General features: G+C 31.9%; 1 protein-coding gene across 4 annotated transcripts; it reads left to right on the forward strand.

Moving 5' to 3' along the window:
• LOC106670695 (catenin delta-2) lies at nt 1–25,959 on the forward strand. Of its 4 annotated transcripts, none has more exons than XM_014401236.2 (16): nt 1–664; nt 4,267–4,322; nt 9,691–9,732; nt 12,585–12,729; nt 12,798–12,978; nt 13,101–13,259; nt 14,642–14,788; nt 20,441–20,660; nt 20,733–20,886; nt 20,983–21,122; nt 21,435–21,676; nt 21,852–21,991; nt 22,081–22,333; nt 22,453–22,591; nt 22,860–23,196; nt 25,117–25,959. In XM_014401236.2, the coding sequence occupies exons 2-16, from the start codon at nt 4,312–4,314 to the stop codon at nt 25,279–25,281; spliced, it is 2,475 nt and encodes an 824-aa protein (XP_014256722.1). In that variant the 5' UTR covers nt 1–664; nt 4,267–4,311; the 3' UTR covers nt 25,282–25,959. The 4 variants fall into 4 exon arrangements, with proteins under 4 accessions (XP_014256722.1, XP_014256721.1, XP_014256724.1 ...); XM_014401235.2 differs by lacking the exon at nt 4,267–4,322 and adding an exon at nt 8,593–8,666; XM_014401238.2 differs by lacking the exons at nt 4,267–4,322; nt 14,642–14,788 and adding an exon at nt 8,593–8,666.

A 25,959-nucleotide genomic window follows, 5' to 3' on the forward strand; every position in this document is an offset into this window, starting at 1 on the left:
CGTGAAATGTACAAAAAAAGGGTTTGTCCTATTGTATTAATGTAGACGGGAGTGATTTCGTATTGTTTTTTTTACCGAATCCTCTTCTTCAAATCGTCTCGTTGCGTTTCGCTCTTTTTATTGAAGATTTTTCAACGATCGACGCACCGAAGACGAAAGAAAGCCACGTCGAACCTCCGCCGAATCTAAAATCGAAATAGTCTCCGAGGTTCCGGCGAAACGGGAACGGGAGGCTCGGAGAATGAGAAACAGCGCTTATCCCGTGTTGTCGTCGGTCGTTTAACGTCGTCCAGCCGCGTCGTTTCGGATTGTGTGATGGGAAGAAAAGGACGGAGTTGAACCGAGGAAAAACAAAAACAAAACAAGAAAAAAACGGAAAGAAGGACACGGCTGGTAATCGTGAGATGGCCGATCCTAGGTCTTAATACAAACAAAATTTGACAAGTTTCCCATTAAAAACCGGACAAATACAACAATGAACTCGACAGTGATCATTCAAGTCTACACGTGATTCATGGAATCTGCGAAAATAATTGAAAATAAAATGTGGAAAAGTTCCGAAATTTAAAGAGGTGGCTCTTTATTTTATCAATCGGACGAAAAGTGAACAGTTTTTGACGGACGTCTTTCCACGAGAAAGAGGCTGAATAAGGAAAAACAAAAGGTAAACGAAAATTCATTTAATTTCAGTGACCCTCTTTGTATTGTTTTGATAACATTCTAGCCTAGCATTTTATCCGTAAATATTAAAAAATTTAAACAAACAAAATAAAACAATATCTCCTGAGTTTTATTTTATTCGATATTTGTCAACCGATCGTGATGAAAGTGGTCAACTGAGGTTTTTTAGGTCGAGGAAACAGAAATGAATTTAAACAAGAATTTTCCTCCAGATACATACGTAATTCCATTTTTTAATGGTATTTTCCCGTTTTTAGTTTAATTAATAATGTAATATTGGTAACTGCGTAAAAATGAATCCGTGTCCCGTAGTCGTCGGTGCTCACTTTGTTTTTGTTTTTGAGGTGTGGCCAAATCGAGTCGGTCCCGCATTCGTGTCTCTCCGACCCAGTTTGTCATTGCTTATATTAAAGGAGGGCCTATTTTTCATTATTTTCGACGTGTCTGCAAATATTTAAAAAATATAAATAAATAAAATAAAACAAAAATATAAAATCCTCCATGGTAATCTAGGACGTGTTAACGCCCCGATTTTCGTTCGTTCTTCCGCTCTTGTGAATTATTTTTACTTTGATCCATTTAATTTTATTCAAATAAATCCCATTAAAAGTTTCGTTGTTAACGAGAATTACTCGTGGAAAGACAAAAAAGTCTTGATAATCCGTGGAGATTCGCCGTAAATTTATTCGTGGTGAATACTGTGATAACTCACTCAAATGGATCACAAATCGCTTTATTTTATTTTCAACGGCCCCTCCGAATTCTTTTATGATTGACAGCAATATATTAAATTACTCAGTTGGATGTAACAGAAAAAGTTTATTTTTCTCTCTCTCCAAAGCATTTCAAAAGAAAAAATCTCATCGAACAGGTATATTTATACTCTAGACTCCATGGAACCACAGATGTCTATGTTATAGTACACAATAGTACAAAGTACGACCACACACACTTTCTGTTTCATAATGTAGAAGCCCTCAAAAACTACAAAAATACAAATCAACCGTTCGGTTCTGGGCGAGATTGGCAAAGAAGCTCTCAATAGTACTGTCGATAGCCCTCAGAGGAGCTGTCTCGTAGAAGGGTCATCCTCACCATATTAGTACAGGCTATGCTGTGTTGACATACGGACACTTAATTTTGGGCCACATCCCTTATATATGCCTAGAATGGAGAGAAAAGTTAGGTGGGTCCCACCTAATTGAAGGATGTTATTCCTTGGCTCCATATCGAGAATACAACCCAATATGAGATTCTTGAGCAAGCAGCGGGTATTTGTATCCCCCACCAGCTTCTATTTTTAGGGAAAACTGGGTTGTTTTACATTTCTTAAATTGAATGTTTGTTGTTTTTCTCTCTAACCGAACAGCTGATTGCTGATTTATATAAGCTCGAATCCGTACACGCATGTAGAGCCTATCATTTCTCACAGTTCACTGGCAGTTCTAGCTTTTGTGATTTACAATAAATTACCAGCAGGCTTCGAAAATCACCCACCTGTGGGTGTTGACATTCCGGGGTCAGACTTTGGCCTTGTCGTCTGGTCACCGAGGTTGGGCTAGGGTGGCTACCAACAGCTAGGTCATTTCAGCTCCAAGCAATCAGTTTGTAAATCAAAACGCCTCACTCACTCACATCCTATTTAACCATAAACTCAGGATGGTGTAGTACTCAATATTCCTCCATCACCCTTTACAAATATGATATAACTAATGTAATTGAGGGATGATGGGGTACTCAATATTTGACCACACAACACATTCACTCTCAACACTCAGGGCACACAAAACTATCAGTACTGTATTCAATAAAACAGTTGCCAACAATTGGAGCAGGGGACCCCAGATACTGTCGTACTCAAGAACAATTCTCATATCGGGTGGCATTCCTACGTGCTGTCTATATGAAGCCAAGGAGTTGCACACTTGCACCCTTCAATAGGAGGACATATCGTGCAACTTTTCTCTACATAGCAGACACACACATGGACTTTGACCCAAAAGTGCCCGTGTTTCAACCTTACATTACTAGTATAAATAAAGACATTTTCCAAATATTTTTATTATTTGTGACTGTATATGAAACAGAATTCCTGTATTTTAAACAATTGTTCTTGTACTTTCGACTTTACTTGTCCATTGTACTTCTGACATTTGTTATTATGTCACAAAATTCTATAAATTACAAGCTACTACACTAAAGAGTATTATTTTGTATTTAGTTATGAAACAGAGCCTGTATTCAGTTGGTTGTAGTTCTGTTGCATATCAGTTCAAAAACAGGAAAATAAGATAAAAAATTGTTACAGTTGCAAAGTTAAGGGTAAACTATAGATCATATTTACAAACAGATAAGTAAATTTTTCAAACATAAAGTACACATTAACAGATTTCAACTGCACAACAGTAGACTGAGTCAATCTGATTTAAACAGTAATAAAAATTCTCTTATCTCAATTGAGATTATTTCAACAAATTAAGAAAACAAATTTCTACTACAGTACAAATTAAATTAATAATTTAAATTTCTTATTAAAAGAACATCCTTTTAAATACACATAGTAGTTTCCATTTTTGCTTTTATTTTTTTATTGCTTAAGACAATTCTTAACCCATTTGGGTTGGTGAGTGTGATATTTCTACATTGCCATCTTACTCACTTTTATCCCTTATCACACTCTAGTCCCTTCACTTTTAGACTGAAGTTCAAAAATGCAGTGTGTTACTTAAAACAGTAAATGTCATGTTTTCTAAATTTCTTAACTCTCACTAGCACTAAATATTACAACTTAAACAGCACACTGTTTCTATGAACTTGATTCAAAAAGTGAAGAGAGTATACGCGAAATTACACTCTCAATAACTGCGTAGAGTTAGGGATGATCGCTACGTGCTACTTTGGGAACGAAGAGCTATTAAGCTGACCATCCTGAATGAGTTAAATAAAATTAATTCAATCAATTTTTTACTGAAGTATTAATTTATTCCCTCTAAGGGCAAGATTATGAAGCCTGTTTGTACAAATTGTAACCAAGTAGATAATGTATCTTCATGCAATAACATTGATACATCCATCACTGTCTATACATTTAGTATGGAACTATTGTATCTGAATTGTGTCTTTGTACTTTGTCAGGCTACACAATGGGCAGAGTTTACCTGCCTTAAAGTTTCAATTCAAACTTAAAATTGTAGGCTAGTTTCACACGAGGAGGTTTTAGTTTATTCAACTGAGATGCCTGGTCGACTAGTTCACTTCCTTGTGAAAATGTTTCTTGGCTCGTTTCACACCAGGCAGCTTGTGGAATCAACTTCTCTTCCCAACGGGAATTCAATACAATGTTAGAACCCGAGTAAACAGGAACACTTCTTGTGCTTGCTCTTCTGCTATTTGGCAAGCTCCGTGCTGTTGAAATCGGGATAACAATTGCATGCCACTTTTCTTTAAGCTTCACTTCTTTTAATTATATCACAATATTCATTACACCTCATGTCCCATATTGTGAATTAATTCGAAGTTCTTCATTAAACTGTTAAAATTTGAAGTAGGAACACTTTTCATACTGAATTCATTTCACTCAACTAGGTACCTCGAAAGGTGGTCAAATGCTTGTTGAAGAGAGTTCCACAAATGGCCCAGAGGTAAGTTTCTCTGTCGGAGTTCAACTTCTACTAGGTGGTGGGAAGAAGTGTTCAGCTGACTGTTCTAGCATTTCTTAAGTGTTTTTTTTTTTGCAAAATTTATGTCGAATAGTTTTCACACTTGCTAGGTCCTTTTCTTCCTTTAGGGCTGTCCCACACATCACCCTATAGTCGAATTGACTGTGGATAGGCCATTTGTATTTCAACAAGCCTATTTCATTTCATTAGATTTTCAAAAATGAACTAATACTCAAGTTGATTGCTAAGTTGCTAATATTTACTCACCTTTATACCAGAAAATGTTTCAAAAGACTTTTTTATATTTAAAAAAATGTTTGCTTAAGGAGTAATGAAATGTGAGAAAAGACTTTGGCTTTCATATAATTGGGAGTGTTCAAAATAGAGAGAATAAATTCAATATAAATTAGAGAAGCTTGGTCAATTCTTTATAAAAATCAGTATCGCCAAGTATGACAGGTATAGCACATAATCCACCTGTTGCTGGATCGAACCAACAGTTTATTTTGTTTTCATGAGCAATTTATGCCAAATTTGGTGTTAAAAAGAATGAATCTGATGGAAGGTTGGTTTAAGTGAAATTTAAATATTTATACAGTTTGACTAAATTGCTGATTGCCAGCAAAAAAAAAAAAAAAAAAAAAAAAAAAAAACCTTGTTATACCATTTAAGAATTGACAAAAAGAAGCATAAGTCGTTACAAGAGTGTTGAAACAGCAACTCAAATGTAAGGGGTGGGTCCGAGTTCAAATCTCAGCACCCTGGAATGTTTTTTCAAGTCACGTCGCCATTATATAATTTGTTTAGATGGAAATCGTTATTTTATTTTAATTATGACAGACAAAAAAGGCAGTGGAAAGTAATGGGCAAATATAAGCCAAAAAAGTCCGCATACAGTTTCTGTACATCATGTTGAAGTTTAAATCACGGTAAAAAAAAGTGTCAGGAAAATAATTTTTATATAATGTTAAAAAATAAATTTGTATCAAATTATTATTATTTTATTACTGTTCCTAAAGCCTAAATAATAACATGAAAATTATAATTAATGAAACATGTAAAAAAAATGCATTGTGCAAGTTGCATCAAAATTAATATAAAAGTGAGTGAAATTAATAATCAGTGGGGCCTCCTTTATTTTCTCAAAGATAGTAATTTTTTGGTTATGTCAGAACTGATATTTTCCCATTCTTCCTTGACAGCTTCAGTCAGATGACATTCATTTTTTATTCCTCGAGTTTTCAGTCTTCTCTTCATTTCTTCCCAGAGATGTTCAATGTGGTTAAGATTCGATGATAGGGTGTTTTTATTTGGCGGGGAGTGTTGTATAATAACCAATCCTCCATTTTCTTAGCATGATGTTTAGGGTCACTATCTTGTCGGAAAACAAAATTTGCAAAAATTCCAAGTTTCTGGGCACCTAGCTTGAAATTTTCTCTAATAATGTTCATAAACACATTGGTCCATGAACCTCTCAATCATATGTAATTTACCAACCACTGATGTTGCCATACACAACCATTGTTTCACTGTCATAAACAAATTTTTAAATTGGATACCTTTTTTCTGCCATGTTAACAATCCCATCAAAACAGAAAACATTTTTTTGTTTTTAATGTTAACTTTATTGAAGTAGGGCGTTTTACAAGCAGATCGTGAGCTAAGATGACATATTTTAATGGTATTACAAATTTACTAGTTTCGTGGTCCGCTTGACCAAGTAATATCTTACAATTAATTAAGGTTTTTTATTTCAACTAAAAACCTTAATTAATTGTAAGGTATTACAATGTTTGAGGTGTTACATGAATGCCATAATCCCCATAATGCACAGGGGCACTAGTAGAAGACTCTCAATTCACACATTGAAGAATCCTCTCATGAGGTCGTTACTTTCTTTGGCCATCCTGATCGGTGCTTACTTTCCAAAGTGAAATTAGTTACGTAGTTTTGGATGATTTTTTGTACAGTTGACCGAAATTTGCAAACAATTTTTCAAGATTAGTGTTGCACTATCAACCGCCTAATTTCAACTGGCACCTCCATTATAATGAAATATTTATAAGATTATTGCTTCACACAATTGATTCTTAAGTATTACTAACTAAATTTGAACATAAAAAGAGATAAGAATGTCGGGTTGGAAGGCACAGCGGCTGGATTCGAACCGGTGGCCTTTACCATTGCGGCCATCAATGCCCTTTTTTTGTTGTTGAAAAGGAATTAAACCAAAGGGGTATTGAAACTTATATCGCATAATCAAACAATTGTTTTACATCATTGAATTTTTTAAAATTTAATATCGTCTTCAGTCAAAAATAATACAGGGTTCAACATACACAAATATAAAGTCTTTCTTAGTTTTATACTAAGTAATAAATAATTTCTTTTTCTTTAAAAAAAAAAAAAATCAATTTAAGGTTGTATAATGACTAATTTTACTAACTGTATTTATAAATGTGTTTGTTGAACTAAATGAATTAATAATTGATAGATTTGTGAGGAGCAATCTTGACTGTTCCTCATGAATCCAACAAATCATTAAACAACCACAAGTCACTAAAAAGACGCATAAATGAATTAATTTGAAATTTGTCTCCAAATATATGTCTTACATCCTAAATTATCATGATCACAATTGAGCAAATGTTTTACATTTTATGTTAAAACTAAAACTTGATTGTATTTTTTGTTAAATTGTGTTTTAGTCTATATAGAAAACCACAGATAGAAATCATGCATGTACATTTTAACTTCTAACCCACAAGAGAATGAATTGGAACTAGACTCTCCCCTCTATTTTAGAAATGTCTAGTTTGCATAACACGGGTATGAATTGTCCAAAAGAGGGAAAAACGCTCCTACATCATTTAAAACTAAAATTGTGTAGATTATTTATCTGTTGCCCTTGAACTACCCCATTAGCAGTTTTTATCTTGTTTTGGGATAGAAGTCATTAAGAATAAGTTGAGATTAGTGAGAGCTGCTAATTTTTTTTTTATCTTATTTGCCTAATCATAGAATCTGAGATGAACTTGTGTGCGCATGCACTGGTATGTGTGTCTGTTACGCTTGTCAAAAACCATTAAAACAATAGAAAACAATAACAAGCATTGTATAAGCAAAAACATGCCTTAAATTTAAGATAATTTTTATTTTTTTAAATAAGTTTCTTGAATTAGAAAAAAAAATGTTTTAAAGATAACTTAAATTCTTGAGTAACTTAAAACATAAGTTTTTACAGTTTAAAAAACTAGGAATAAGCATGCCTCATGCAAATATTACCCTTAATATTCTCACAAAAAATTTAAAAAAGAGAATCTGGTAACTGTCTGATGCAGTATTTTTGGAGTAATTATAAAGAACAATTTTAATTCAGTTATAGTTTTATTTTAAAATATGAGTTTGTTATTATCCTGATGGTTCTACTGTATCCAAAATTTCTTTGGTGTTTAAAGCCAACCTTCACATTGACTCTTGTGTAATGGTAACAGTAATTAGAAATATGTGAATATACTTAATTTTTTCTTAATTTTGGAGTGTTGACAACAAGTTTATGAGTAATAATTTTTTGTACAAAAAGTATGCTTTTCTGAACAAATTTGTATTATTATGAATTTTTTTCTTCTTCTTATTTTTTTTAATAGGCCAAGTGCTTGTTTTGATTTTCCGATACAGCATCTTCATACAGTTTTAGTCATTTTTACACAAAATCCATAAAAACAATGGATTATCAGGCTTGAAAAGGATTTAGTGGCTAGTAAAGAAATATTACATTGCACTATTATCTTTTTGAACGAGGGACGAGTCTTTGACCAGAGCCTGCATTCAATATGGCTTTGTCATTTTGATAGCACCTTAATTTCACGGTGCAACACTTAACAAACAAAGGGAATTCTTCAAAAATAGCATGAAAAATAGAAAACAAATCCTCCTTTTTGTACCATTTTTCTTTCCTTTCTTTCTCTCTCCCCTTACCAATAAACATTACATCCAAAACCGTCATTCAGGAGCAGTATAATTGTTAACTGATCTATGTAAGTTTCTTAATAATTTCAAGAAGCAGACAATCTAATATGTTCTCACCAAATAAAGTAATGTTTAAAGGATTACAACTCCAAAATTCCTAGTTAAATTAAAAAGTTGATGAACAAGTAATAACAGAAAAATATTAACTTTCATGAAGAATTGTATTTATATGTATACATGGTTGGTGTGTATGTTGTACTTATACATTGTCTTGTTTGTCTAGGAATTCTTTGTTGGGATTGTATCTTCCAAATAGGAAATTGCCATGTCCAATAGTCAGTTGGTTGATTCCTGCTTGTAAGTTTATTTCAAAAGCTTTTCAATATAACATATTCAATTATACTTTTTCTGCCCTTTGTTAAATGTAATTTTGTGTTCTCTTAATCTCACCAGAAACATTGGTCCCATAGATTATTAGATAAAAGATTTATCTTAAAATAACCGTTTAGGTTTATTCACTTGGCACTATTGTTTCTGGCGCTTTAAAATATAAACATAGTAATTTTAAGAACCCTGCTTTGCATGATGTATACTTATGTACTTAAACCTATGTTTAGAAATTTTCTTCTTAACAGCCTTTTCTGTGGAGATTAAAATGTCAAATTTCATCTAAAACAAAATTTGCATGTTTCAGTACAAAACATGGTTTGATTAATCACTTGAAAATAATTATTTTCTATATTAAAATGGTTAAAATTATAACAAATACAATATCTCAAAGCATTACTGATTTTTTAAATTCATTAATACATAATTAGTTATGAAAAAATATTAAACTTTATTAAAACTTTTTTGGCCTTAGTTGTATAATCCTGTGTTATTTTTTGGGTGTAGAGGCCAGCAGGGATGTTTTATAAAAGCAGAAAACATTTTTTGACTTAGGCGATGTTTTGGTACTATTTTAGTACCTCCTCACGTTCATAAAGCATATAACATCCCCAAAGTCAAAAAATGTTTCCTGCTTTTTTCCAAAACAACCCTGGCCTCTACACACAAAACAAAAGTTGTTTTTTTTCTTACTTTAAAAATTAAGAGACAGTTGAAATATTAATATCATCTTTATGCTGGTATGGATATAAAAAACTAAATTCATTCTACTAGTAATCCATTTTTTAGGTTTAATTTTCAATGGTTTTAAGATTTTGTACATCAATTAAAAGCTTTTATACATTTATTTTATTCTCGCAAGCAATTGTCTACTGGACACTGAAGTTTGTGATAACTAGCATAATTAAATATTGTGTTTTTGGAAAGTGACTCTTTATCAGTTAGTTTCATACAATGAAATTTTATATAGTTTAATTTGTACTTACTTTTTAAGGAGGGTACTGCAGGAAAAACCACAGGATATGCCTCAATACATGTAAGTATAAATTAGTGTTTAGATTTTGTAAATTAATAATTGTATCAAATATTTATTGATTTAGCCTATACACATAACTCACTACTTTGGCTTATTTAATATAATTTTACTATAAAATAGGCAAATTGAAAACAATATATGTATATAATTTTTTAATGTTTCTAAATTGTTCATATTTTTTTTAAATTGACCATACTGGTTTATTAAATTTATGAGCTTAGTTTACTTCCTGTCAAAGTATTTAATTTGTTAGTTGTATTTTGTAGTATAACATATATATGTATATGTGTTGTATTTCTTCCCAAATTCTCTTGTGTACAATTAATCAAGATCGAATTGATGTTTTGAACAGTACACAATCTCTCCCCCACTTGCCGTTTTATCATACAAAATACTTAAACCTGTTCACATAATTGCCTGAACATGTATTATTTTAATTACATATTTGGTTGGGGACCGCGGTAGCCGAGTGGTTAGCATGAGAGACTCTCACGCCGCGGTCGTGGGTTCGATTCCCACCGTCGCCTCTGGCCCTTTTTTCACAATAACCCCCCCAAATTTGAACACACATATATGAATTGTCACATGGCTAATATGCATAGTTCATAATGCAAAAAAAAAACATATTCAGTTCAATTTAGAAACAAACATATAATATATTTTTAAATTCACAAATATCAGTAGTAATATAGTAAGAAATTGATAATTTCAATTCAGTTTTTCATTATCCACTCCTTTCCTTATGTCAGGCTATTGAACTGTATTATCTATTGAGGAAATTGTATACTTATCGTATTTTCTTTCTCTCTTCTAATTCGCATCATGTTGCTTAAGGGAAGTGTTATTTTTTTTATTCATTGTCAAAAATATCATAAGACAAAAGAAGCTTTTCAGGATTATGACTTAATTCCACATAAAATTAGTATATTAGTGAATTTTGGAAAAAATATCAAAAAGAAGACATAAGAAAGCAGTTTAGAACTTACTGTACTACACTCTGTACTTGATCAAGATGAAACAAGAATGAATAATACTGACAACAGCTGTGTTGTAATGCTCATGTACCATGGAATTACTTTTCAGAAAACATCAAGTTCATACAAAATAATAAATTCTTCCCTATATTTAACAAAAAAAAAAAAAAATGATAGGATGGGATTTTGGTCAATGTGTCAACAATAAAACACTTATTTGCTTAAAATGCCGACATTTCGAGACTATATCCTTTCTTTGTTAAGGCTTTATTGATTAATATTGATTAAAATGCCTTCAAAGAGCCATGAATTCTTTCATCCTGTGATGAATTCCCCCCTCCATTTGTTAACATGTTATTCTTTAAAACTAGTTTAAAATCCAAATTCATTTATACCATTTAGCTCGGGATAAGATTACTAACATGTAAACATCCCAAGGCAACACGTTCAGGCTTTGCCAACAATTAGTTGTTTTAGTAAATTTTTGACAGTTAAAGCCCATTGTCTTAATTTCATGAGAATGTTTTACACTAGATCTGTATTAGGAAGCTCTAGAACTCAGTTTAAAGTAATTGTTTGGCTGCAACAAAATTATCAATTTATTATAATGATTAATGTATTTAGAGGCAGTTAATTAATGATTATTTAGAGATCGTGAGATGCGATCTGGTGTGATGTAGGTTTAGAAAAACAGTTTCTTTATCATGCCAATGTTTCGATCTTAATTGAGATATCTTCAGGGCGTGGGGTTTATAAACATTGTTTAAATTATACAAAAATATACAAGGTATGAATATGAATTTATACAATAATGCACACAATATAGAAATTTTAGGTTTAATCAAAGTATTTGTACTTGTTCAAAGTGAATTGTTTTCTGTGTTTGAGTGAGTACAAATACTTATATAGTATTTACATTTTTTTTTTGGGGGGGGGGTTTGAATAAGAATTTTAAAAATCCTTTCCTACACTGCAGCCTATATAGATCTATTGTAGAACCTGTATAATAATAACATAATTTGAACTTTTTCCTGTAAGATTAGCTACTTTCCTCAGTATCTCTTGATGCCTCTTTTGGAGTGAAAGTCTCCTTACCTGGGCTGTATTGTAACCCAGGCTAACATGTCACATTCACAAGGGATGGCCGATGTCTCTGATTTCTTCCGGCAAAATCGGCATGTTTCTGTCTCTGTTTTGCCCATCTCATTTAGGTGATAGTTAAGAGGGCAGTGGCCGGTATAAGCGGCCATTAATTGCCCTCAAATCCTGCCTGCTGAGAGGAGTTTGTTTGCCTTCCTTTTTGAGAGATTTATAAATTTCTTAGCTTGCCTCATAAATGATGTTTTTGTTCAGTGTTTGAGTTTTTCTTCTTCAAGCGTTTCCAGTTTCAACTTGAGCCCACACTCCAGTACACCTAGTTGTGGTTTTGGTCCTATGGGTGAGAGGTCTGCCCCTTTTTTTGGCGAGATGGTCAGCCTGTTCATTTTATTCTATACCTTGTATTCTGTAGGTATCTTGTTGTTTTACTAGAGCCATTAGACAATTTAGGCACTCCCAGACAGGTTTGGAATTAAAAGCATACGCATTTAGTGCATTTATAGCTGGCTGAATGTAGTATATAAATGTATGTACCTTTCATATTAATTTATTAACTCTTAACAGCACAGAGTTGTTGTGCTGGGACTGTAGCTTTGAAAATTGTTGGGATTAATCCAAGGGTTTTGCTAGGACACAGTTTAGCCCTTACATCTACAATATCGATCTTTGATCATAGAGAAATGTCACAATATTTACTACAGTTTTTCAAATAATAATTTCAATAACATGTAAATTTATTTAATTTAATTTTTTTTTAAACTTTGTATCTAAATCTTACAGAGGACAACCTGACATAGAGCAAACCAGTTCATATTCTGTTGATGTTGGATTCCATCCAAGCAACGGTCATGTAGAAAATCATTCTCCTTCATCGTCCCATCTTGCGATTGATTCTCTTATCCAAAAACCAAACACTGCACAACAAGTACATAATTTTGCTTGGTTTTGATTTTTAACTGCTGTACACTATTTTATTGTTTCAATAATTTCTAGGTGCCTTCAGTGTCTAAAGTAGCATGTGATGTACACCAACTAACACTTGATGGTGGTGGCCCAGGAGTTGATTATGTCACTGTACCTAGTACATACGCTGGAATACCTCCACATCCGTATCCTTATGAACATCATTTGCCTCAACAGCCTATCGCTGATCCTACTTATCAGGCGGATCAAGGTGAGTTTTTAAAGTTTTTCGGCGATGTAAATAAATTATAAACCTTTAACATAGATTGTAAAATGTTTATAATTATTTTACCAATAATGAAAATTTTTGTTCAGCCATGAATAATGTTGTAGGAAGGCATTACGTAGGCTACCATGATTATGAGCACTACCCTTATCCAGCAATACCCACATATCCTGCTTATACATCCAGCAGATATGTCGAACAGGATTATACAGATCGACCTCCAACACCTCCAAGCCCGAGTGAAAAAAGTGAATCCTCCCAACATGGTAAGTGTTTTAATAATATGTATAAAGCGTTAGTTAATAAGTTTTTAAACTTTTTATTCATGGTTATGTTGCTTAACTAGTCAGTCTTGAGTGTTAAGTTGGGCCTATTGTTATATTTTTATTTTATACTTGTGAAATTTGGTCATGAATGTATAATTAACGTATATATTACAATAGATCGTCTATTGCTGTTAATGAAAGACTTATTTTCTTTAATAGCATGCGAACTGTATAAATACACTCATGTACTTAAAAAAATATTTCTTCTATTAACAATTATTTCTTTATATGAAACAATGTTATTTTGCATTTGTTTCTGTCCTGCAAAGAAAAAAAAAGTTTTTGAAAATAATATGTTTTGCTATTGTATCATTCAAAATATTTTATTTAATTATTCAATTTCATCGATTTTGTAACTTCACAGTAAGTCAAATTACATGTACAAACTGCTCACGCCTTGTAAAATAACATTAAGTAAAATAACCATTTATAGGTATAGGTGAAATTACTTTAATTAGACAAACTCGTAGGAAATTCAAATGCAATGATAAACTGTAATAGGTTAAGTTTCTTTTCTTATTGGATTTTGAACTTAAGATACACATTTTTCTGCCGTTTAATAAAATGAAACATGAAATTATAAAGAACAATAATATTTTTTGTAATAATATGATCTCTGACCTATCTGTGTCAGCTATGGCCTTACCACTGTGTAATGGCTTTAGATGTGCTATATTCACAGGTTGTCATATTTTTCCGGTTTGCAATTTAAATTGTAATTTTATTATCAATTGAATACAAAACATTTTTTTTAAAGAAACTGAAAATTATGACAAACGACTTAACATATATGTGTTGGCTTCTTTTACATAACTTCTTTGTATGAGTGTACTTAAAAGTAATTCACAAGAATCACATTTCAGTATTACTGTTTTTGTAAAACCCATTATATGAAAAATAGATTTTTCTTTTACTGCTTCATGTTGGTTATTGCTGTAGTGAAGTGTTGAATAGATGGCATTACATTACATTGATATTATAAATTCTTATCTTAGCCTGCGTGCACATGGATGGGGGATAATCATGCAAAAATCTTCAATCCCTAACTTGAAAATGTTTGTTTTAAAAAATATTTCTCATATTACCAATTGGAATCTAATTAACAAATTGAATATAACATCTGTTCCAAGTTCTGCAACAAATTAATTATTAAATTAAGGATGAAAAAGATATAAAACATGTTTTTTTTGTGGGAGTATTTTAATTTTAATTTATTTTTGTTCTTTTAATATTTTATTTGTTTCTTTAGTTTTTATATAGCCTTTCTTCGGTTGTCATCATCATATGAGCGATATTAGTTTTAAAGCTTTATTTTGTGACAGACGGTTATGGGTTTGGCGGATACGGAACTCTTCCTGTTTATAAGAATGATTCTGACCTGCGAAGCTATGATGACACTGAACCTTTGGGTTGGCCGAATCATCAGGATCCAGACTGGTCTTTCCAAAACCAGTCCGCTGAACAGAAGGGTCTGTAAAATTGCTAAACCACAGTTGAAGGGAACTAATGTGCTGATTAACACCCCTAATACTTCCTTGAAACTTTTAGTAACTCGTACACTTCAAGTTTTGAATTTTATTTTAAATTTGCACTATATTTACAAGTTGGATAATTTCATTCCTGTAACTAAACCCTGGTAATCTTCCTCGGGGAAATAAAACTTGCATGCTTTAATAAAGATGCAGTTGACTAAATGTTGTTGCACCTAAAAATGTATTTGTAATTAACCATTATAGTTTACCACAAACAATTGCTCGTAATAGTTTTAAATTGAGAAAAGGCATAAACTAACATATATTTTTAACAAATTAGATCATTATAGTTATCCTTTTATGTGTTTTGTGATTATGCACTTTATACTTTTACACGTGAAACTGAAATGTAGTTAAAGGATGGAAATAGTTTTAAACAGTAACAACTTAACTATACAAAAGCCGCCTGTGTTGTTATATTGTTTTCCCCAGAAAACATTAGGTTTCTAAGATATTAAGGTCTTTATCTAACATAACAATTATTTTGTCCTTATGTTTTTCGAGGAAATAATAGTTTGTGAAGGGTTTTTAGTAATTAAAATGATAGCATGTTAGTTTTTATTTTCAAAAATAATTCACTTACAGAAAGAGAAACTCACAGAATTACATAATTATAAATTTCAATAAATTAAAGATTTTAGTTTAGATAAAAAAGTCAGTGTCACAAGCGGGATTCGAACCTCGATCCACTCGGACACTAACTTCCCATCTTAACCTCACCTTTTGAATTTTCCCTCGTATTTGCCATTTTTCAAATGTTCAAATCCCGCTCGTGACACTGACTTTTTTATCTAAACTAAAATCCTTAATTAATTGAAAGATATTAATTGGTCAAGCAGACCACGAAAATTAGTGAATTTAGTAATTATAAATTGTACATCATCAACATTTTGACCGATGTCATTCTGTGCCCCATTTTGTTTTCTAATCAATATAAATTAACACATAAGTTACGGCACTGATTTGTACAGACACTCCTGAAGGTTTGTGACACCGATTCAATTCTAACAATACTCCCAACAGCCTACAAGTTGTGAAAAGCGGGAGTTTTCTAGAAGAGGTGCGTCTGTATATGGGGAATGGTCTAGTGCGTCATTCCAGAACAACAGCCATAACGAACGTGTTAAATGTATTCTACCAGGTAACCAGAAAAATTTGTCCAGTTTTTCATTTGTTATTGTTATAGTACTGTCAATCAACATTTCTATTTACTTAGAAGGATTACATTTTTACATCACATAATACCAAGAGGATAATGCATCAATTCATAAAGAAAAATTATCTTGAACAGTTCACTGCAAAATTATAAAATAGTTTCTTTCTTACAGCTTTAAAATTCTTAATTTGTACCTGCATATGTGTTAATTTTAGCTTGGTACTAGGGCGGCTGAGTACAATCTGCACTGCGTAGCAGCACACTGCCCAAAAGCAGTTTAAAAAGTACTTCACTAAACTAAAGTTAACGTACAAGATTCATTTTTCTTTATATGAAACAATCCAGTAAAAAAACATCAAATAAAAAGCAAATGTTTAGACGCTGAAGCTTGTTATTGTCAGTCACTTTATTAGGAACCCATTTGCTCAGCTTCCACGTCTTCCCAAATTGATGTTGACTAAAACAATAACAAATGAAAAACAGTACTAACTTTTCTGGCTACCTGGTATATTATAGCTGTGCACATCCCTGACATTGTGTTAAAAAAACTTAATCTGCAAACACTTTTCCAGATTGGTTTGATAAAATTAATTTATTAAAAAACTTTCTAAATTATAAGCAGTATTAAGAATTTAAAAAATCATAACATTAGTTTCCATAACAAAAATTTATTTTCTCTTCCATTACTATGTTTATTGTTTTTTATTTTGTCAAAATTATTTCATTATTTAGTTAATTTGGGAGTTGTAATTTTAACATTTATTTATTTAATTCAACACATTAGCATATATTAATTTTTATGCAAAGAAGGATGAGATAAAAAATTAATATATATTAAAAACAGGCTAAGATAATTAATAAGGGTAATGATTATTTAGTAATCATAAGAGTGAACATATCACCCAGAGGATAGAAAGCGCTTTTACAATAAATCAACCTCTTAACTCGTTGTTGTAATTTAACAATGAATTCCATGGTAGATTGGCGTTTTGAAATTTTCATGCTTAACTGGTTGACAAATTACAAAAAAGTCAATTTAATTTCAAGGGTTTTTTTTACCTTCAATAAATAAACAACAGTATTGAAATATGGAACTTTTTAATAACGTTCACATTATTTGCCCATGGTGTTCTGAATTAATGAAGATACAGCCAGTGGCAGACAGTCGGGGGTACTATCCCCTTGTTTATTTATAATTATTAACCACTGTCATTTTGTATTAAACTATATAGTTGATCATTTTACTGTAGTATTAGCCCATACTAATTGAAGTTAATGTCTTTTAAAATATTTGTTAGCTAAATTATATTACTTTATTATATTACTATTACTATAATAGTAGTAAGTAATATTCAATAATATTATCGTAATTATTGAATAAAAATTAAAATTAAATTACAGATAGGTATGATTAGGGATTATCACATCTCAGTTATTACATCTCATTGTGCATTAAAAATTGCATAGGTATTTTGCACATTGTCACATTGCCAGGAGCCTTATCATACAGCAGAAATCAGCAATACTGTATATAGTTTTCATTACTTAATAAAATATTTACCATTTGTTGGTATAAATAAGCTAAAAAATTAGGCCCATTTAATTTATTACTATATTTCTTACACAACTGAGAAAATTGTATTAAGAATTTGATGTTAGATAAACACATAAATGTTTTAGTTTTAATTACCACAGATATTGTAGACTTCCTACTCCCTCGAGAATCTAGAGTTGATGTAATTTGTTTAGATTGTTGCACATATTATGAAGTTTACATAAATAATTATTACCAATGTAATTGTACATAATAAAGACTACGTTAATTTATCTTTTTCAAATTACAGTGAAAATTCTCTATAACGGACACTTGCAAGTTAAAACACGCTTTTAAATAAGAGTGAAAAAAAAAATTAGTTACAAGATGGGGATTACTAGGTCTAGGTATTGATACCTTTGAAACACCGAGGATTTTTAGCCTTTTCTATAACCGGGGGGGTTTTTCAAATTCACTGAGTATTCTTTGGCATATGTGTAAAGTAAATAAACGCTCCTTTGAATTTTTTCCTCACTGACAACGCTAGTTTTTTACTGCATAGTTTAGCTGAGCTCTAAAAAATAAGGCCATCTCATTGCAATTAAAAATGTTTTTCTATTGAAAATCATTGTTAATGTTTTTTCATCCAGTTTTGTATGGTCCTTCCCTCCACGAATGGTCTTAAATGAAATCTTATGCCGTGTTGTAAATTTGACGAGCCAACTTAAAGACGCGTTAAAATCCGTTTTGGATCTTCTAAGACCTCTTCTTGGATAAGCAGACCTCACACTACTTTCTGATATCCCTAGATGTTTCATCATTGTTCACCAACATTCGAATAGACACAACACTGAACATTATTAAATATAAATGGCCCAATATAACATCACACACAAGTCTATCAAAGAACACGTTCATAACAATGGTCCAACACTGCTGTTAACGGATATTTTACATACGACAATCAATTTTACAAACAACTATTTCGTATAGCCATGGGTAGCAGCCTAGGCCCAATAATTGCAGACATAATCATGACATAAATATTAAATACAGTCATACCACAACTTACTCTCTAAATAGTAGATGATATATTGACAGCAGTTCCCACAGATCAAATTCAAACTACATTAGATACATTTAATAGCTTTCACCCACGCCTACAATTTACACATGAAATCGAAAACAACAAAACAATACCATTTTTAGATACACTCATAATAAAACAACCAGATGGCACAAGAATCACAGATTGGTATCAAAAACCAAGAAACAGATCGCTACCTCAACTTTACATCACGCCATCCTCTTCATACAATAATAAACACGGCCAAAGGGTTACTTCACAGAATGATTACCCTAAGCCATGAATCATTTCACCACAAGAACATAAAGATATACAAACAGATCCTCCATAACAATCTCTACCCTAAACACATAATTAACAGAATAATCAACAACTACAACTCAACACTAACACCATCCACTATTACTAATAATACTACATTAAGTCTACCAAATACAAACCAACCAGCATACATTTATTCAAGGCCTATCACATAAATTAAACACATTTCTCTCGTCCGATAACTTCAAAATAGCTTTCAAAAATTATAAAACAATTCAAATACTTTTTTTTTCCAAAATTAAAGATCCCACACCAATAACAAATAAATCTGATGTAATCTACAAAATCAACTGTTTAAACTGTCCGGCAACTTACATCCCAATATCTGGATAAGAGAGTTAAGCAACATATCTAAGATTGCAAAAAAACCAAGCAAAATCCTACAGCACTCGCTACCCACCATTTTGAACACAAACACAATTTCGACTTCAACAATCCAAAAATATTACACACAGAACAAAACAAAAATAAACATAATTTTTTAGAAATGGTTTACATCAACAGAGATAAACACAACATCAGTTACAGAACAGATACATTTAAGTCGCAGCTACGCCAATATCATTAATAAAATTCAATATAGATAACATACATATATCATCACATCACATTCCACACATCAAACATTTTTCACATAGTCTAATTTTTCAACAATTTAGCTTTCCTTTTCCTAATTATCCCCTTCTACATAATCCTGAAAGGATAATCTGGCCGAACCATTACCAACATTTTTTCCCTTCGTCAGCTCTTTTCACCTCAAAGAAGCCAACGCCTTATACAAAAATGTCTTTTCTATACCGACTTCCTTCCCCACCCTTTCAAAATCCAACGTATATAAACATAAAATAGCAAAATCTCACTGGCACTCTCGACACGACACGCAAGAATGGCACAATTACGCAGAAAACAAACACTTTGAATGAGTAGAAATACTTTGAATATAAAAAAAAAAATTTTGCTTTGTATAAATTCACTTTTTTCCACATCCTACATGTATTTGTTAAAGGTAAACAATGTTTGTAAATCCCAGGCCCTGAAGATGATCTCAATAAAGATCGAAACGTTGGCACGATAAAGAAAATGTTTTTCTGAAACCTACATCACACCAGACCGCATCTCACGCTTTCTGAATATTTGTTTATATTGATTTGTTTTCTAAAAGATTCAAACGCACTGAAGAAGTACTTAAACATTTTTGCAAAGTGGCTTAATAAAATTCTATCTTCTCAGAAAATGTTTATTTCTTGGAGGCTGCTGTCTGATTTTGGGATAAGTTTAGTCAGAATATAGTCGAAAAAACAGTCTGCATTATTGGTAGTGTCCACTGAAAGACGCCAGGGAATCAGAAGAGGGTCCGTTAAGGGAAGTTTCACTGCATACCTGTAGTTATTGTTTTGTGATTGTTGTTATTAACCTTAAATAATATTCATTGTTGTCAAAATATTCTGCGGAATTACTTGACCGAAATTATATCTAAATTGTTGTACAAAGGTGTTCGATGGAGGGACCCCAATCTGACTGAAGTAATCAGCTTTCTGAGTAATCCAAATAATGTTATCAAAGCCAACGCAGCTGCCTACCTTCAGCATTTATGTTATATGGACGACCCTAACAAACAGAAGACTCGAGTTTTGGGAGGTATTCCCCCACTTGTTAATTTGCTAGGTCATGATACCCCTGATGTTTATAGGAACGCATGTGGTGCATTAAGGTACAGTAATCAACTTTGTCCGCCATAATTTATTAAGGAATATTAAATTTTTTTTTTATTTTACTTTTTTAGAAATCTATCTTATGGTAGACAAAACGATGAAAATAAGAGGGCCATAAAAAATTCAGGCGGTATTCCTTTGCTCATGAATCTGTTAAGGAAATCAGCTGATGCTGAGGTTAAAGAATTAGTTACGGGAGTTTTATGGAATCTTTCTTCTTGTGAGGTACATTAGTTTTCTTTTACTATCAATTATTAATTAGAAGCTAATTAAATAGTTACGAGATGATTATTATTTCTATGTTTTTTCTGTGTATTTAAGGATCTCAAGAAAGCAATTATTGATGATGGCCTCACAATAATTGTTAAGCAAATTATTATACCTCATTCTGGCTGGGGTCCAAATGCAGTAGGTGACACGTGCTGGTCTACTGTTTTTAGAAACACGTCAGGAGTTCTAAGGTATTACATTAATAATAATATTTTTTATTATAGGTAAAATTAATTATTAAATAATCTCATTACTAGTTCATACTCATTCTCTATAAAATGTTAGGCGAAATTAGAAACATATTTCCATACATTATCTTAATATATATAAAATATATCAGTTTTTGAAAATATTTTTTTTTTGTTTTTACTAAATGCAGACCCTTAGTATATCAAATAGGTTCTCTTTGAAATAATTACAGTTTTTGTTTTCTTCGTGGTGTAAAATAATATTAAGACATAATCATTTATGCTAAAATAGTGTAAATTACTTGGTCGTTTCAGGAATGTAAGTTCTGCTGGGGAATATGCAAGAAAAAAGTTAAGAGAGTGTGAAGGGCTTGTAGATTCAATGCTTTATGTTGTGCGACTTGCCATAGAAAAATCTAATATTAACAACAAAAGTGTTGAAAATTGTGTATGTATATTAAGAAATTTGTCATATCGCTGTCAAGAAGTAGAAGATCCAAATTACGATAAAAATCCATTACCTGTACAATCTTCAAGGACTGTCGCTAACCCTAAAGGTGTGTATTCAACTGATACATTACATTCTCACATTCTTTGAACTTGAATTTATGAACTTAATTTTAGCTTGGCTTAAACGAAAGTAACTCCTGTTGTATGAGAGAGTTAATTCAGTTACGGATTTTGTGTTATTTAATAAATAATTATGCATAATAATTAAAATTGTACTTTTAGGAGAGAATCTAGGATGCTTTGGTGCTAGTAAAAAGAAAAAAGACGCTGATATGGTATTACAAAAAGATACAAGCACTAGCCGATCTCAAAGTCAACGAAATGAACCCCTCTCTGGAATGGAACTTCTTTGGCAACCAGAGGTAGGTTTATGATTTTAATTTCAAACTTAAATAGATATATTAACACACTAAAAAAATAATGTTTTTAAATGATGTTTAAATTTTTGAAGGTAGTACAAGCTTATCTTTGCCTGCTTCAAAGTTGTTCAAATCCTGAAACACTCGAGGCCGCTGCAGGAGCTTTACAAAATCTTGCGGCGTGTTATTGGCAGCCTAGCATAGAAATAAGGGCAGCAGTTCGAAAAGAAAAGGGCCTACCAATTTTAGTCGAATTGTTAAGAATGGAGGTAGATAGAGTGGTCTGTGCGGTAGCTACTGCATTGCGGAATTTAGCTATTGATCAAAGAAACAAGGAACTTATCGGTTTGTACTTACTGTATACATTTTGAGTGGAGTTTTATTCTTGCTAAAGCAATTATCTTTTAAAATAAAAAGATAAAGATTTTGATTTAAAAAAAAAATAAGTTTATTCATTTTTATAGGCAAATATGCAATGAGAGATTTAGTCCAGAAGCTACCCTCTGGTAATCCTCAACACGATCAAGGAACGTCTGATGATACAATTGCTGCAGTTTTAGCGACTCTAAATGAAGTTATTAAAAAAAATGCAGAATTTTCTAGGTATGTGATAAAATTGAAAAAAATATGTTAGCAATTAATTATGTAAGAAAGCATCGGTTCAACATTGTACAATACATACACTTTGCATTTTGGCTTACCTTTTCTTACTTGCTTACCTATATACCAATAACATCAAACTCCTGTAAAATAAAAATCAAATCATACTTTTGATTTTTATTTATTTATTTTGCCATTTCAATTTTTTCTGCATTGAATTGAAATAAAATGTATCACCTTAAATTATAATATATTTATATGTAAATTCCAGATCCCTACTTGAATCAGGTGGTGTTGAAAGGCTTATGAATATAACCAGACAGCGGCAAAGGTATACCCCGAGGGTTTTGAAATTCGCTGGCCAAGTACTTTTCACAATGTGGCAGCATCAAGAGTTGAGGGAGGTGTACAAAAAGCATGGCTGGAAAGAGCAAGATTTTGTTACAAAAACTGTGGCAGCTCGAAACGCTGGCCCTAATTCACCTAGCAATGCAAATAGCACTCTAAATCGGCCAATGGCTAGTCAAGGTGGGACGCGTTATGAAGACAGGACAATGCAATGTTTACCACCGGATCCAAGAACATCGGCATCACCGAATTTTCAACCAGTAAGTTATTTTTCCATGGATCTTAGATAAAGTACTTAACAGAGCATTTATGTTAGACGTGTTACATTGAGGTATATTTTATAATAATAATAAAAAATTTGAACTGCGTGCCTTCTTCTTCATTATATTTGTAGATTACAATAAGTTTGTTCCACGTTCGATACGCGTTGAAACTTTCAGTAAACTAGTGGGCGTATGCACAGTGTTTAGGTGTTTCAACATGGTACAAATACAAACTCAAACTGTCAGACAGCCGATCCAACATGGTTTCAGGCCAAGTCTAGAACCAGTTTTATACTGTCCAAATAGTCCAAGGATTTGGCTAGAGACTGGCACATAGGCGCAGACTTTTCCACATGCTTTTGCTCTCATCAAATTGGAAAGTTCTTATTACAAGAACCCAGATTTATATACAATAAAAATTCTGAAATATGGCATGTTATTTGCTCTAAAAATATTAAAATACATAGGATGAATTTAAGAGACATCGGCCATCTAATGATTGAATAATTTCTTTTTAATATAAACATTTTTTTCAGTCTAATACATATTCATTTTAAAAGAAAATAAAACAAATAAAAAAATTCACACAAAAACTTATAGAACTTATTAGAAAGAGGACTGACATTATTTTTTGTTTCAAAATTTTGTCCTCCCCTATTTCCTTCCAACAACTCAACTACTTTTTTTCAGGAAAAGCAACAAAAAAATTGCACCGAGAAAGTTTGGATATGATGGCTTCATATAAGATGCCGATTAATTCACGAGAATTCTATTATGTCAGTTTGTTTACATTAATAAAATAGCGTAATAAAATGAAATAATAATTATTCAGAAATCGTGAGATGCGGTCTGGTGAGATAAAGGTTTCAGAAAAACATTTTCTTTATCATGCCAACTTGAGATCATCTTCAGGGCCTGGGATTTACAAACATTGTTTAAATTTAACGAAAACGTGTAGGATGTGGAAAAAAGTGAATTTATACAATGCAAATAAATATTTTTTTATATTCAAAGTATTTCTACTCACTCAAAGTGTTTGTTTTCTGTGTAATTGTGCCATTCTTGCGTGTCGCGTTGAGAGTGCCAGTGAGAAATTAATGTTTTATGTTTATATGTGTTGGATTTTGAAGGGGTGGGGAAGGAAGTTATTTGAATTGTATAAATTCACTTTTTTCCACATCCTACATGTTTTTGTTAAATGTAAACAATGTTTGTAAATCCCTGGCCCTGAAGATGATCTCAATAAAGATCGAAACGTTGGCACGATAAAGAAAATGTTTTTTTGAAACCTACATCTCACCAGACCGCATCTCACGATTTCTGAATAATCATCGACAAACGGTCACTAATCACTATACATAAAATAATAATAAAAATTTCAAACCTGACCGCATCTCACGATATCTGAATAACTAAAAAATTTCAAACCTGACCGCATCTCACGATATCTGAATAACTAAAAATTTCAAATTTGCCCTATTCTTCAAATATTTAAAGTGTTTATGTATTGACCACTTTTTTACTCACAAATACTCTGGATGTGGTCTAGATGATTTGGATTGATATAGGCTCAAATCCGCGCATGTACGTATATACATGTAAACATGTGCAGGGATGAGCCTATTCACTTCTCGTAGTCCACTGGCAATTCCAGCTTTTGCTCTTTACAGTAAATTGCTGGCAGACTCGAGAATCACCCACCCCAGGTGTTGGCAGTTTGAGCCCCGAGGGGAGACCTCAGTCTAATCCAACCCTCAAAAAAAAAAAAATGCAAAGTTGTTCATATGCAAAGTTCAAAAGGCTTTTTAAAAAAAATTGTAAATATTATTACAATTTATACCATTAGAAATAAGATTGTATTTAAATCATTATTCCTTAGTTATAATTGTTTTTATTTACATTATATTGTGTTTTTAGGTGAAACCTGGAGAACCTTTGTATGCTCAGGTAAATAGGGAAAAGAAAAAAAGTAACAGAGCTGTTGGAGTGGGTTCTGCGGAAGGTTGGGCTTACGACGAGAATGCAACAAAAGGTTTAGTCGTCGATCCGGCTTCTACACCAGGAGGTGATTCATGGGTTTAGTTTTTGTTCATATGCCATAAATTAGTAAACACTATCGTTTTAATGGATTGACTCATCAGTGAGGTTAAAGATAATTAGGTGTATGTTCTTCAACTTCAATTCACAATATTGTATTGGAGGTGTGGATTACATAATGTAATTTTAAGATATGACTCAGTTTATGCTATGAGTACCAAAAAATAACTGGAAAGATGATACTGCAAGGCAAACTTACGAGTTGAAAAATTAATAATGTTCACTGTACTCGAACAAGGCATCGCAAATGAGCCAAGTACCGATTAAAGCAGGCAAATCGAGAAGACGCTGTTGGAGGAGGATTTGCAACGTTAGTGAAGTTCCTTATATATTGGATTAACAAGTTGAAATTAATCCATTTAGTTTTTGATGGAACTATTGAATGTTACGCATGCTTAATCCGTTTGGAAAAAAAAGTATAAAATAATTTCCCTATTTATAATTTAAAACTACTTGATTTTCTGTAAATACCACTGTTGCAACATGTTCTCAGAAATTGGCAAATTAATTTCTCCTGCAGCTCTTTTTCTAATTAATTAATATTTATATAGACATGGTGAAAATGAAATTCTGAGCCTAGAATTTAATTTGCCTTATGTATATTTTATTTATTTATTTATATATTATTTATTGTTTCTTTGTAAAAATTCGATTCTTAATGTT

The sequence above is a fragment of the Cimex lectularius genome, unplaced genomic scaffold (genome assembly GCF_000648675.2).
Source record: "Cimex lectularius strain Harlan isolate CLEC.00 unplaced genomic scaffold, Clec_2.1 scaffold235, whole genome shotgun sequence".
Lineage (NCBI taxonomy): Eukaryota > Metazoa > Arthropoda > Insecta > Hemiptera > Cimicidae > Cimex > Cimex lectularius.